Source organism: Lontra canadensis, unplaced genomic scaffold, assembly GCF_010015895.1.
Source record: "Lontra canadensis isolate GAN:19392208 unplaced genomic scaffold, GSC_riverotter_1.0 scaffold10, whole genome shotgun sequence".
In the NCBI taxonomy this organism is placed as follows: domain Eukaryota; kingdom Metazoa; phylum Chordata; class Mammalia; order Carnivora; family Mustelidae; genus Lontra; species Lontra canadensis.
The window spans coordinates 5509402-5525017 of NW_022631004.1; the positions used below are offsets into that span (position 1 = coordinate 5509402).

Sequence of the window (15616 nt, forward strand, 5' to 3'; positions counted from 1 at the left end):
GGGCATCTCAATGCACATTGATTACAAAGTGGCTATAACTCCAGACGCAGAAGAAAACCACCAACCACCCAGGGATTCATAAAAGAAATGGGACCCAGGACATTATACCCTGTCTGCCCAAGGAGACACACACCCTGAGGACGAATGGCACCTGGCATCCTTCCATTCACTAGCCAGGGCCCTTTACCTGCACTATCGTGCGTCCACTTCGACCAGAGAATATAATCCCTCTCCTGGTTGCCAAGCGTCAGGGTGATCCCGCTGGAGCAGCAGACAGGGGTCAGGGCGAGCAGCTTGGCCGCAGACACAGAGTAGCAGTCTCTCTCCTTCACGGCCCACCTCTGGCTCAGCATCATGTGGTTGCAAGGGATCAGGTACCTGGAAGGACAACACGGGCTGCGTTCGGCCTCTGTGATGCCCACTCCCGTCAGGCTAGCCCCAGCCGGGGCCATATTCGTCCCTTCCCCGCTTCCAGCCCAGCCGTCCCACCAGCCTCCAGGGATGGCCCTGTCGCTTAAGACCGGCCAAGGGCTTCTTTCTTCTGGCAGAACCCCCACTCTGCAGAGCACGTCAGGTCCTCCGTGCTGTAACCTCCACGAACCGCCTCCCCTCCTAATGGGTCTAAGCCCAGTGTGAACTTCACCCCTACCATGTTCCTCTTTCCTTCCTCACTAATGCCCTGTCATCGCATGAAGTCCGGCTTCAGTGCCTCCCTCTCCAGGAAGGCCTCTGGGCTTCCTGCTTCAACAGAGCCACGGCCTCCCTCTGCTATACTCACCAGCCTCTACCAACGGGCTGTCACCTAGAGTCATAATCACTTCTGTGTCTGCCTCCTCAGTACAATGTGCTACCAGAGCAAGAACCTCCTTTATTAGTTTGTTTTAGAATCCCAGAAATGGTGGCTTATCGTGGGCACTGAATGACTGCAGTTGCATGAAAAGGCAAAGACCTGCTCCATGGTGCAAACCTCATCTCACAAAATACGGTGACTAATGGTGTTCTGGTCACCGGTTCCAGCATGGGGTTTAGGGAGAGGGGGCAGGGTCTCCCCACACCGACGAGCAAGCAATGCTCCAGCAGGGCATCCTTCAATTCAGCTCAGCTCTGACCTCACCTACCTGGAGACAGCGTCGCATCCCACGGATTAAGGCTTCAGTCCTACAAGATTGTCCCTACCCCTCAACACATACACACTGCAGAAGACAATCGCCAGCCTCATCTGACCAACCCGCTAAAATCAGAGGTTCCGACAACCTCCCTGCAGTGGCTCAGGGATCTCAGAGAAACATTTTATTTCCTGGATCACTGGTTTGTTAGAAAAGGAGAGAACTCAGGAAGAGTCAGAAGGAAGAGATGCACAGCGAAGGGTGTGGGGAAAGGGCTCAGAGCCATGCTTTCTCTGAGTGTTCCCTTCACCCCACAGCTCCATGTGTGCAACAGCCCAGAAGGTTCTGAACCCAATCCTCTTCGATTTTTAGGGAGGCTTCATTACATAGACATGATTGATAAAATCACTGACCACTGGCAGCAGATTTAACCTCCAGTTCCTCTCCCCTGCCCTGGAGGTCAGGGGAGTGGGACTGAGTTCTAACCCTCTGATCACATGGTTCAGTCTCCAAGCAAACCAGCCTCCATCCTTAGATTTGGGTCCTAGTGTTGCCTCATTAACATAACAAACACACCTTTGTTCCTCTCATCCGTAGGAAATTCCAAAGGTTTTAGGAGCTCTGTGCCAGACACAAGATGTAGACCAAATATGTATTAATTATAAATCACATCACAGTGGCCAAGGGCTCACCAAGAATGACTGGGTCCCCTTTAACAAAAACACTTTGAGTTGGTGATCAAAATATTAGTATCACTACAAACCTAGAGACAAAAATATCTGGGCAATGGTTTCTGACTCTTAGAGCACATCAGTAGGCTTCACGGGTAGAATAAAGTTTGCTTAAATGGCTTACTTTCTGAACAGGGAGAAAGACTATCTATCCTGTTTCTTTAAACAAAGATGGAACAAATGGGGTGGAGGCGTCACACCGGAGCCAAGTATCCCGTGAATGTAGAAGCCAATTCCCAAGGACCCGGAGCTCTTCTTTTAACAACTGCAATCTTCAATCAACCAGAATGTTTTTGGTTCTGTTTTTAGCTCTTGAGAAAGAGGCAGTGCAGATGAAAACAAGCCATGATGAAGGATTCGGTGAAAGAGATAAAAGTACACTTTTCAGGGTATATAGTGAGGCCTAAAAACAACTCTCCCACATCTCCTATTGCTCCAACTGAGGAAACCTACAGATATATTAACGGCTGCCCGGCTGCTGGAGCCTGAGTCAAGGGGGAAAAGAGACTGAATTTGTTTTGTGGTACTTTATACTAAAGGTCTTTTTTTTTTTTTAAGATCTTGTTTATTTATTTAAAAGAGATCACAAGTAGCCAGAGAGGCAGAGAGAGAGAGCACGGGGAAGCAGGCTCCCTACTGAGCAGAGAGCACAATGCTGGGCTCAATCCCAGGGCCCTGAGATCATGACCTGAGCTGAATGCAGAGGCTTAACCCACTGAGCCACACAGGTGCCCCTACACTAAAGGTCTTAATAACTCTCGAGGTATGAAATGACAACCTTGCCACTTACCCCTTCTGTTCTCAAAGAACACCAAGCTGTTCACCCAGTGCTCTGCCTGGGGGTCCCCCCATCTCTCCCCCGCACCTGCGGGCACCAGACCCACACACACCGGACACCTCAACTTGCTGTGGCCAAGACGAAGACAGACCCCACCTGTCTACTTTCTCAAGCTAGAGTGCATGGAAATCAAAGGTCATAAAAGCAGAAAGGGAAAGAGGAGAGGGCACTATGGGACAGGGGGCAGGTCTGTGATAATTCTTGGGGTCTTGTATCTGAACACCCACGGAGAAGAAACAGAAGTTGTGGGTGGAAGATAAAGGAGTTCTTCTCACAAGGACCTCTGTGAGCAGGGACACTGGTGACAGAAGGATGCTGAGGAGAGAAGCTTTCTCTTCTCTGTTTGCATGGGCACAGTGGGGGCCCTGAGGCACAAGGGTGGGCAGTGTAGCCTCAGGAGGGGGCCGGGCTGGGGCGGAGTGAGATGCACCAACCACAGGGGCCTTGGGGCCAGAAGAGGCCACGTCAGACATTGCCGTGGCAACGGCGGTGGGGGACAGACCTGTTCATGACCATGCATTAAAAGCCCTCCCTCAGACCAAGGTCTCACATGAGGGGTGAGTGTCAGAAGAAACACACCATGTGCTTGCTGATAGGAATTGTTCTGTTCTCACAAGCCGGTGAGGCCCAGGGAAACTCAGATGACATAGATTTATCGTCTCCTTGTTTTCATCATTAATTATTTCAGAAATAAAGTGCTTCGATGCTTTCACATACTGCAGGAATTCAATGACGACTTAGAGCTCAAACTAAGCATAGTTCATGATTTAAGTTGATATACACAGATTTCTACTCTTTGTTTGGAAATATTTTTTAAAAAAATGGAACACTGGATCAAACCTAATAAAGCTATTTATCAAATATCACCAGTGGGTAGCGTGAAATTATATTAGAATAAAGAGTTACTGGGAATTTGCAGCTTTGCCAACACATGTTTTCAGGAGAAACTAAGAATTTTCTTCTGAGTAAATCAAATAAAGGGAGATTCCTCTATAGGCTGAAGGAGAGGTTCTATCAAATTGAAAATGGAGAGTTAGTTCAAATGGGTAAGCCCCATCCCACCTTGTATTCAAAGCAGTACTTCTAGTGTGTCTCTGTAATGGAGGATTATCCCAGAGGGAAGTGTGGGAAAACCATGCATTGACCTTCTGTCTTCCCAGCATTTACAGGGAAAGACTGGGAACAGAATGAATGTCAGAAGATGCCCTAATGTCAAATATCACAACGAAGTAGCTGTGGATAGCAGAAAAATCACTCAGGAATTCAGTACAGGTGCTTGTCATCAAGCCATCTATCCATTCATACTAACTCTGTTTGGATGCTTTGTTTAAATAGGGGTAAGTAGTAGAAATAATAAAAAATGAATAACTATCTAATTGTAGAGACCCAGATTACCCAAAGCTGTCCCACAATACAGCAGGAAAAAACGATACTGCCCATCCTGTCCTCCCTTTTCTGCATCTCCTTCCCAAGCAACCCTCCACAACCCTGCGCCTATTGTCTGTTTCCCTGGATATCACTCCCTGAAGCAAGTATCATCATCGCTTCTGAAACAGCTCAGTGACAGGCAATCAATAACAAAGCCCATATATTGCCTACCACTCGCTACAGTGACGGGAAACACAAGTGAAACGACGCAGTGAAGTAAGTACCATGAAGGAACAAGGTGCTTCTAGGAGCCGGTGAGAACCTTGGCAATGCCCAGGTAGGCCCAAATCTGCAAAGCAACATCAGTACACTTTAACAGATTGTTTTTCAAAGATAATTGGACCATATTTCTCCTATTTATCTTATGCTACACTGTCTTACCTTTTTTTTTCTTTTTTTTCTTTTTTTGAAATTTCCTCCCAGACACCTAACTCCCATACAAGATGGACATTTTCCTGAAGTGGACACACAGCTTCTCTTGAAGCAAATCATCTATCTATCTGAACACAACAGGCAATGCAATTCAAAAACCTGACAATGGACCAGCACTTCTGGGGGAAAAAAAAATGCCCTTCCAGAATATTCAGAAATGACACTCAGGGTATTAAGCAATTAAATTTTGCCTAGGGGCACCTGGGTGGTGCATTGGGCTAAGCATCTGACTTGATTTCAGCTCAGGTCATGATCATCGTGGTCATGTGATCAAGCCCCACATTGGGTTCAGCAGTCAGCGCAGAGTCTGCTTGAGATTCTCTCTCTCCTTCTGCCCCTACCCCACCCCCAAGCATTCTCTCTCTCTCTCTCAAAATAAATAAATAAAATCTTAAAAAAATTTTTCGGGGTGCGGGGGCGGCACTTGGATGGCTCAGTCAGTTAAACATCTGTCTTCGGCTCAGGTCATGATTCCAGGGTCCTAGAACTGAGTCTTGGGTCAGTGGGGAACCTGCTTCTTCCTCTCTTTCTCCCTCTGCCTGCTGCTCCCTCTGCTTGTGCTCTCTCTCTTTCTGTCAAATAAATAAAGAAATAAAATATTTAATTTGGGGGTGGGGGGCACTAAACTGGCCAGTCCTAGGAACGTGGGATGATCTGTCACTTCCTTGCTTATCAGCATCTTCTGCCTGACTTTGACCTATTGTACATCATATCCATGGAGGCAGGCAGCTTCTCCCTGGCTTTCACTCACTAAAATAGCCTCTCTTTGGGGGTACCTTATTTCAACTTACATTTCCTGATACTATGCTAACTGAAAGAAACATCTCAGTTACAAATGGATAATCACTTTGAAATATCAATATTTAAGAGTATTTAGATTGCAACAAAAATTGTCCCGTCGTTACTATTTATCACCTAACAAAGAGCTTCATTAAATGGTTTCACAGAATCCTGTCTGCTCTGCTGTCTCTCCGATCTACAAGTCTATCACACTCACTCGAACCACCACCGTGGCAACAACAGAAAGGACAGATTATAAATCTGGTTTTTTATGTCCCTTCAGATAAAGTTTAAATGACTAGAAGAAGGATTTTTCACTGTCCTTGCTTCTGTATAGATTCTAAATCAGAGAAGACAATGTTTTCATTAGTTTAAGATGTCTTTTCCAGGAAATTCTCCTCCCTTAAGTTTGTGCAGTACTTTACAGTGTTTCAAAACATTTTTCACACATGCCACCAGAACTGATTCTCCCAAACACCTTATTATGAGATTGGAATTCGAAAACTGGAATAAGTCAAATTGAGTCAGCAGCTCACTCTCACTGTAATGGGATATGTTACCCTTTATCAGATTAACCACCAGCATCCTAGCCTTGGCCTCATATTTTTAATCTCTTTATCGCTTTCTGCTTCAAATTTAGTAACTTCTTCAATCTAGCTCCTCATTCATTAATTCTCACTTAATTTCTGTCTTACACGCTATTTACCCAAACCCTTAGTTGTTCACTGTAATAATCAGTTTTTATTTCCAAGAGCTCTAGTTGGTTCTTCAAATCTGCCTGTCATTTTTGCTTGATTATTAAAACACCATTTCTTGGAGAGAAAATAACAAGTGTTGGCAGGGATATGGAGGACCTGGAGCCCTGGCACACTGTTGGTGGGCACATAAAACGGTGCCGCTGTTACGGAAAACAGAAAAAATTTCAGGTAGAATTGCCATATGATTCAGCAATCCCAGTTCTGGGTAACTCACCCACAAGAATTGAAAGCAGGGTGCTGAACAGAGGTATCTGCACTCTTACATTCATGGCAGCATTGTTCACAATAGCCAGAAAGTGGAAACAACCCAAAAGGTCCATCAACGATAAATGGATAAACAATATAAATAGTGGAGTATTATTCAGCCTTAAGAAGCAAGGGAATTCTCACACAGAAAATGACCTGAAGACACTACGCTAAGTGAAATGATTCAGGAACCCAAAGGGTATGACTCTGTGTAGTTGAGGTCCCTAGTGTGGGCAAATGCACAGAGACAGAAAGTGGAAGGGCAGCCCCAGGGGCTGGCGGAGGGAGAACAGTGAGTAAGTGTAGACCGGGTGCAGGATGTTGGTGTGGTGAGGCGAGGGAGCAGGAGGTGGATGGTAGCAAGGGCCACACCACCACATGGATATCTTCAGTACCACTGAACTGTACAGTGACGGTGGTAAATTTTCCATTATGTATGCTACGACAATTAAAAATAATTTAAAATGTGAGAAGCGAAGGAGCCAACCTTTCAGAGGTCAGAGACCAGGAAGCAAAGACTTCCCACAAGGCCACCACATGCCTGACTCCCACATACGTCCCGTCATCCACTCACCTAGTGGCATCTCCCAGGCAGTGAGGAGGAATTAGAAATAAAATATTAAATCCAGGGCCACGATCATCATCATAACAGCCCATCACCCTCAGCAGGGAAGGCAGTCAGGCTCAGAGAGCCTGAGAGCAGGTGGGTACATGCAACAATTCTTCCATGACCCCAGGCAGAACGACTAGCCCTGACCCACACATGGAAATGTCGCAGCCATGAGCTGGTCTCTTCCCCTTCACGTGGTACATGCCTGGGTCTCAAAAAGAAGCCAATGCCATCTCTGAGGACAGTTCTGAACACAACAAGCACCACTTTATGAGAAGACCAAGGTGAGGAGTGTTCGTTCCCCCTGTGGAAGGCCCCAAACAGCCAGAGGCCAGCAGCCGGGCCCAGTCTGACATGGCAGCTCAGAGGGGAGAAGCTCTGCGGGGTCCCAGGGCCCCTGAGAAGGACGGCTGTGTTTCATGCCACCCAAGAAGCAGTGGTTATGAATTTAACATTTAAATATAATCAGGTTTTAGCCTTGTTGGAGCCAAAGGCTGGTTTTTGGCAATAAAAAAGGGCTTTAACAAGTGTCTATGACGGATTATGTTCAGGCTTTGCTAATGCATCCGTCATGTCAGCAGAGACGTGACGGGCAGCTGAAGCAATCCTATCAGGATGGGCTGTTCCACCCCAAATGTCCTAGCCAGACTACCGAGGCTCTCTCTTCGTGATTAGAGTTGGTCTTTGCCAATGCCTTAAGATCAGTTACCGATGACCTCCTCTAAACCCCTAAGACTCTGTTTACACTGAGAAAATGAAGAAGAGATGCTCTCCCATCAAATGGCAACTCTGTAAGGCTCCACCAGGATGCCACCACCACCTTTCCCAGCCTGGCTTTTTTAATCAGTGCATTTGTAGAAGGCTCGAATAGCACTGTACCCTTCCTTCAACCAGTGGTTCTCAGAATTGGCGGGGCAGCTGAATCCCCTGGAGAGTTCGTTAAATCACAGCTCGCTAGGTCCCACCCACCCCAGAGTTCGAGTTGGCACACCTGGGGCAAGGCCAAGCACCTGCATTTCTGACATGTTCCTGGGTGCGGCCTGTGCTCCTGCCCCACCATCACCTCGCCATCCCCCTACCTTTCCACAGCTAGCATGCTGGAGACGTCGTCACTTTCGCTTGGAATGCCATCTCCTCAGTGTGATGTCAAAACCTCAATGGCAACCAGGGGCAGTCCAAGTCTTCTCCCTTTCCCCTGCCCCAGGCTTCTTCTGCCCTCTTTCCCAAGGAGGGGTCAAAGGAAGGGTCAGAACATCCATTAAAATGGGGAGGAGGGAGAAGGGTATGCTAGGCAGCCCTGGTTAGCTTTTTCCCTTTTTGCTTCCACACCACCAGACAGAGAGGTAGGAGGCACGCACCCCAGCCAACTCTTCCTCTCTTCCTTTACCAAAGCAGATGTTTCCCTGCGGGACCCCAGAAGGAGAGGCAAGCTGGGCCAAGGCAGGATTCAGTGTTCCTGAGGCCCCCTGCCTAACAACCAGATCGGTGTCATCCTAATAGCTGTCTACTTTGCTTCCTGACACCTCTCCTCAAATAACAGCTGTTTGCCGAAACCTTCCTCACCTGTACTTCTGGAGGTCATACTTTTTCTACCTTGTTTAGAAGTCCTTTCCAATCTGTCTACCCCATGCCCTACTCTCTTCTGACTTGTACCCAGGAAGTACTCATTAAATATTTACTGAATTTAATTGAAACATCCTCTGAGGTCAGAGAGTGCACGTTGTCGATGTACCATTAGGAAAGCAAGAGTCATTGAAATTATATATCAAGAACATTTCATATTTGGGAAAGTCATTTCCAATACCACACGCTCCCAGAAATGTACTTCAGGAGGAGGTCATTCAACCACAGACCAGAGGAGTTTTCAGAGTCTGTAGATTTCCAAAGAGCCTATTAATTCCAGGAGGATATATTATAATACAATGTATTTAGCCCCCTAAAAACTCTTGTTAGTAAAACCGAAATTAACTTTGGGAAATAATACAGAAATTGGACTCATATCCTTGGTAACCTTTTTCCTTCGAAGCATGGCCCCTATTTAGCTTCTATTACCCACCCACCCCCAAATATCATAGCGATAGTATAGACTTGAGTTTCCTTTAGAGAGAACAAAAGACGGCAACTCACCTTAGAACTAGTTGTAACATCACATCTTCGCAATGTAAACCGATAAGAGTTCTAAATAATGCCAGGGACACCACACAGAGCTGGGAAGCAATAAACACACATTCTATTTCATATATTGGAAGGATAGCTCTACTCCCCACAGATGGAAAATAAATCAGAATTATAAAATAAAATGGCCTCCTTTTTTAGCAGCTTTGATAAAAACATGCTCCTGTTGTGTGTGTGTGAAGAACGTGTGTGAAGGCTTTTCGTTCTCCTATAGGATTTGATTAGAAAGCCTATGCCTAGAATTATGCCATTACACATAGTTACCCTCCTCCAAAATGCCTTTGCTCTTATTTCCAATTTTACAGATCCACATAAGCAAGCCCCTACCACTCTCCAATACACACACGGACACACTCACATACATGATCTCCTGCCTGGCACTTGTTTTCCCAAGTTATTTTCAAATATGGTGCTGGTTATTTACAAGACAGGCTACCAGAAAATTGCAAATGCCCTGACCAGCACCCCCCTAGAGTTCTTAGCCTCACGCCTCAGCTCCTTTTGGCTTATCTCTTGGGTTTGGGGCAAACATTCTCCTTGGTTCCATTTCCAATAGTGCTGAGGCTATAACGATACACTTTTCTAAGAAGTTCAGTCAAAAACAAGAATTCATTCACTCTCTAATTTCCGAAAAGGAAAGATAAATGGCAAACAGGGAGGATTCCCAAAGGTGTATTATAAACTGATTGTACCCTTTTCGGAGTAAGCTTTTTATCATTCCATCAGACCACTTAAGTAATTTTTTGTCCCAGTGAGAAAGTGCTAGTCTAGTCTGTCCACTAGGCAAGATGGACTTAAAACCTGGTCAGTGGAATTCAGAATGGTTGTCATAATAATAAGAGCTACAAGAATAGAAAAAATAATATTCCTCATTTATTCCCAAAACAAACTCTCCTGAAATTTGTTCTGAGTTATAAAGTCCCTTCCTCTGGGGCTCTCCTTACCCGAAATGGGGTGTTGATTCGGCTCGTGAGGGTATCTAGGATGTGGACATTCTCGTGCTGGTGCAAGAGGATAAAACGGAGGAAGATCTCGAGTAGTGCTGGCTCGGAGATACTACGCAGGAAAAGGTCCAGATATGCAGTTGTGGTCATGACCTCCTCCACAGTCACCTGGGACCAACGACAGAATGAGCACAGGTGAGCGTCCTCTTGATGCTGTGATCCATGCTTCCCCAAAGGCTCCTGGCCTCACCGCAGTGACCCCATCAAGGCAAGGACACACCAACCACCAGAACCTGCTTCAGAGCCGCATCTGAAGCCTATAACCTATTCACATTCCACGATACCTCATGCTGCTTCCGCCCTTTAGTTCAGTAAGGGAGAAGCAAAGACATAAAAAAGCAATTCAAGTGTTCTGACAACTCTAATCATCAAATGCAGTTCAAATACCATAAAGATTTTAGCGTGGAACCACAAAGGGGAAAAAGAGATCATGGAAAGTATCTGCGTGGTCGGTTAAGAATTAATTAGAACGCCCAGTATAACTGTTTCGTTAGTAGTCATCCGATAAATATTTATTGGACCTGCTATGTACCAGGAGCTAGAAAATGTAAGAACACATTTTCTGTCCAGGATGATGGGTGTAGACGTAGAATCTCATAAGCAAAATAACATCATCATCAGTGGGAATTAAGAGGGACAGACGCAAAGTTCCACAGATGTCTAGATAGGTTTCTGGAACATTGCAAGTCAAATTTGTATCACTGAATAACATACATAAAGTGTTACTTCTTTTTTTTTTTTTTTTTAAAGGTTTTATTTATTTGACAGACAGAGATCACAAGTAGGCGGAGAGAGGAGGAAGCAGGCTCCCTGCTTCTATCTTGTGGGGGGCAGGGCGGGGAAGCAGGCTCCCCGCTGAGCAGAGAGTCCAATGTGGGGCCCGATCCCAGGACCCTGAGATCATGACCTAAGCTGAAGGCAGAGGCTTAACCCACTGCAGCCACCCAGGTGCCCCATAAAGTGTTACTTCTAAAGCGCTATAAGAGTTTACTGCTTCTAAAGTAACTTTTTTTTTTTTTTTTTTTAAATAACACAAACGAGTACTGTCTACGTGGTGTGAATTTCCTTGCAGTCTTTCAGGGAAGAGAAGACTCTGAACAGTCAAGTTTTCGAAGTGCCAAGGATTTGGTACTCAAAGCCTTTGGATTTTCAACATTTTGATAGGGAGTATTTTCAGAGCTCATACGCAATTCTCTGTCTTCTTCTCCTTCTTCTTTTTTTTTTTAAGATTTTATTTATTTATTTGACAGAGAAAGACACAGCGAGAGAGGGGACACAAGCAGGGGGAGTGGGAGAGGGAGAAGCAGGCTTCCCGGTGAGCAGGGAGCTCCATACAGGGCTCGATCCTGGGACCCTGGGATCATGACCTGAGCGAAGGCAGACACCTAACGACTGAGCCCCCCCCGGCACCCCTATTCTTTAGCTTCCCAAAAGCAAAGTTCCACACCTCTTCATGAACAGGGGTCATCTGCGGCCTTACTGTCTGTAGAGGCGAATTACCCACCCTGGGAGGCATGAAAATCACCAGGGCAACAGCTGCAAATCTCAGACTCCACCCCTCTGCTCTCGAAATCTTGGAAATCTCCCCAGTCCTGAGTCTAACGCCCTCGATCACTTGATGTTAAGTGAAACAGAAGGCGAGGCTTCTTGAATGATTACATCTTCTCTTTTCCAGTTATTCACTTCTTTCTTCCTTCCTTTCGAAGTGTGAACGGTCACATTATCATACTGGGACTGGTCATTTCTTTTATAATACATTCCTCTTCTCTTTGGAATGTTCTGCCTTCAGAAGCCACAAAGCAGTTTAGAAATCAGATCTCGAAATCTGCTCTGTAAGTATAGATAGGCTCCATGCAGGTGTAGCTGTACATAAAGGCTTAAATTATTTTTATAAATTTCCTTGCCGGGGGGCGGGGCGCCTGGGTGTCTCAGTCAGTTGAGAAGCTGCCTTCAGCTCAGGTCATGGTCCCAGAGTCCTGGGATCGAGCCCCGCGTCAGGCTCCCTGCTTGATGGAGAGCTGCTTCTCTCTCTGCCTGCGGCTCCCCCTTCTTGGCTCTCTCACTCTTGCTCTCTCTCAGATAAATAAATAAAATCTTTTTAAAAAATAAAAATAAAATAGATTTTCTTGAGCCTTAGGGATGTTCCAGACAGAGGAGTCCAGATGGATAAGATACGACCATATCAGTGTTGTCTATCTTCTTTACGCTAAGTAAGGCGCGCCTACACAGTACAGGTGAACTCACCCTCTTGGGGCTGACGGTGAGCGGCCTGAGCACGCACATATCAGAGGGCAAACGCTCTGCCCCTCCAGCTCAGCACCCATGCCGCGAGCCCTCAAAACATTCAACACACCACTGTATCATCTGGCCAACTTTTCAGGGCTCTCTGTGGCCCAGATAAAACAAAGGAAACAGGTAAACCTCAACCACCTGGCAAATAAATTACCTTCTGAGAAGAGTGTTTCTCAGGAGCTGCCCCTGCTCCTGAAACCCACTGCTTCCGTCCCTGTGTTTCCTGGTCTTCTCTGATCCCACACTCATGGCACTCTTAATGCTGTCCTGGGACACACGCTATGGCTTGTGTATTACTCCAGTGCAATGTACAGAGTTTGGCAAGAGAAGGGACTGCCTGTAACTTTTCCTGAATAAATGATAGCCCCCAAGGTCCTAGTGATTTACATTTGCCGGAACTGAGCTTAATTTTTAATTCATCTCTCCTCTCTGGCCCTCTGCCCTGAGGACCCCTGAAAGGGGGGGCATTTTTTTCTAAACACCTATAGAATAATGGATGTCACCAAATATAGCTAAAAGGGAAATGACCCACACCACCACCAAACACACAGCTCCGTTAGCTTGCACCCATTCCGCTGCTGCAGTCTTGGGGTCCTTTAGCCAAAACTGAATCCAAAGTCATGTAGGCAGAAGTCCGATTCCCTAATAATCAAACGGCTAGGAAAAAAGTAGCACTTTTTAAACGGGCCATGCATGCATGCAGTTTCTGCGATAATGCATTTCAACCTTACTTACTGAGCTGCTGAGCTGACACACGTCCTGCAGAATTCCAGGAGCTGTCGTTGCACCAACAATGCACCATCAGCTTTTCCCCCCTTAAGTTACACATGACCTTAATAAGCTCAAAAGCACAGCAATAAACCCTTTAGAATAGAAGTCTCGGTCTTTGGGGGCTGACATGAAAGCAGGGCATTAAGCATCTATTGTTTACTACTCTTAGGCTGCATAAATGAAAGATTTTATTATTTTTATTTATTTATTTTTTTTTTTTTTTAGCAATCAAAGCTGTCATTTATGAGCTAAGAGGATTTAAGAAAAACACTTGGAGGGCTAGCATTTACATAACATGGTGTAAATGCCAAAACCCAATTCTATTAAGCATCGAGTTGCAACCTCTTTGTAAATCGAGGTCACCCTCACCTTAAACTAATACCTAAGCCAAGAAAACCTGGTTCCCTTCTCTTTCTGTCTCTTCCCTCCTCCATATTCAAGAAGCCCTCAGAAGACTTTTATCCCAGAAAATCTTTTCCTGCCCCATTATCTTACTTTGCAGAATCTTCCTCTAATCCCCCAAATAGACATGCTCCTTAAGGAGGATGAGACCAGAGCCTAAGTATGATCGCTGGAAAGCTAATGCTGAACCACCAGGGGACAGCAGCTCTGCTGCGTGGAATGCAAAACCAAAGCTGCCACTCATGCCCCAAAAAGGAAGAATTCGCCCAACGGGACAGTAGCATCCTCTTCGTGGTCCAACTACGAAGGACGATCAGTTGTTGATGTACCTAAGACCTTTTGCCTTACAGAGGATGGTCAGCATCCATTTCTCTTGTGCTGTAAGGAATTGCAGGTGGCTACAGATTTAGGTAGAAATACTAGAAGAATTAGGAAATGAGGTTCTGCCTTACTACCATGTAAGACACGAGAAAATTTAAGGATACTCAAGCCTAGGAATGTTAATTCTTACTAAAGGCAGACCATAATGAGAGGAATAACCTAAGGAAAACTCTGTCCACAAACAAATATTTATCCTTGACAAGATAAAGCACAAGCATGAACCTAAACAATGCGTCTGCTGATGGCACCCTTCTGCGTGCAACTTTCCAGCCCCGGTTCTAGAATGGAACCTGAGCCCTGACTCAGGGACATAATCTTACTTGGACCAAGTCAAGTTGAGTGGATCCTTTGAAATCAATCCCTTTCTTCACCCACCTTCTCCACCCCCCACTAGCTCTCACCCGGGTCCCCCATCACATTGAGTGCCTTCATCAGCCCCTTAAATGGTGTTTTCCCAAACTAGAGTCTGAGATCCGAAAGTGGAAAGTGAAATCAATGTATTGGTTCACTCATCGTGTACACCAGATTCAAACCATAAATATTAGGGTATGCTGCACAGAGTAGGTACTGTTTTGGGAAACTTCTGTGTGTCTATTTTGCTCAAATTAGATGTAATGCAATATATTACATATGCATGGCCTTCATTATCTAGTCAGTAAAAAATATAGACACACACACACTCAAATGAATAAATCTTTGACCGTGCATTACAGTTAGAGACATCTAAAAAGCACTAGAGTACAAGGCAACAACCAAACAAACCCACCAGCCTTTTGGCCATCCCCTGACCCATTCCCGTCACCAGTCCCTCACTCTAGGCTCCAACCCAGCATGGTCCGAGTCCAGAAGCAGTGCTTCTATGTACAGACGGGATCAGCACTCCCAAAAGGACAGCAACTGAATTCACCGTCCATCTACTCCTTTCTATTTTAGCATAAGGCTCCAACCACGCACATATTATGCTTGCTTGTTTTAATCAGTATCCCAAAAGCTTCTCTGGAAAAGGGACAAAATAGAGTTTGTTCTCCTTTAAAAGGGGGATGGGTAGGAAGGGAGGAGTTGATACCGTGTGTCACCTTCTGCTTCTGTAATTCAAAACTCTCTGAAAGGAAGGCCAGCCCCAAGCCCAGCCATCATGGCCACCATCGCCGCGGCATATTCACTTAATGCCTAGCATAGGAGTGAAATTGAGCATACAGACATTCTGACCTTTCTGTAATCAGCTCTAGTTGGGCAATTCCATTTGCATCTAAATTAGCACCAGAGTCCTCTCTGTAATGGCAGGTTTATGTGTGTGTCCTGAAAAACAAATTTCCCACCTGCTAATTGTTTTTTTGTGATCCAGTCACATTGGAACAAACAGATGGGTTCTACCTTCTGTCACTTAGGCAGGTGGCAGGGAGTGGGGTCAGGTGACTGTTGCATCCTCTCCAAGTTAGAAGCCACCTTTCCTTGGCGTTTCCTTCAACATACGAGAGAAAACTAGCTAAGCGGGGGCTCGCCCAGGTCATCGGCGAGCCCTTAGACCCAGCAGATCTCGCTGGAGGGGGAGGAAACGGTGAGACACAGCTGAACCCTGCCCACTGAAAGCAGCAGGGAGGAAGGGAACGAGGAGGCTGGATCGTGTCAAACAGGCTCAAAAGGGCCTCCATAGGGAACGCA

General features: G+C 45.8%; 1 protein-coding gene across 5 annotated transcripts in view; it reads right to left on the minus strand.

The window, feature by feature from the left end:
• FAM160A1 (family with sequence similarity 160 member A1) overlaps positions 1–15616 on the minus strand; it is a 228964-nt gene that overhangs the window by 17852 nt on the left and 195496 nt on the right. For all 5 annotated transcript variants that reach the window (XM_032855522.1, XM_032855525.1, XM_032855523.1 and 2 more), the window contains 3 exons: positions 10049–10216; positions 9057–9136; positions 188–378 (listed from right to left, as the gene is read on the minus strand). In XM_032855522.1, the coding sequence (XP_032711413.1) occupies positions 188–378; positions 9057–9136; positions 10049–10216 (439 nt within the window). The remainder of the gene's footprint in view (positions 1–187; positions 379–9056; positions 9137–10048; positions 10217–15616) is intronic.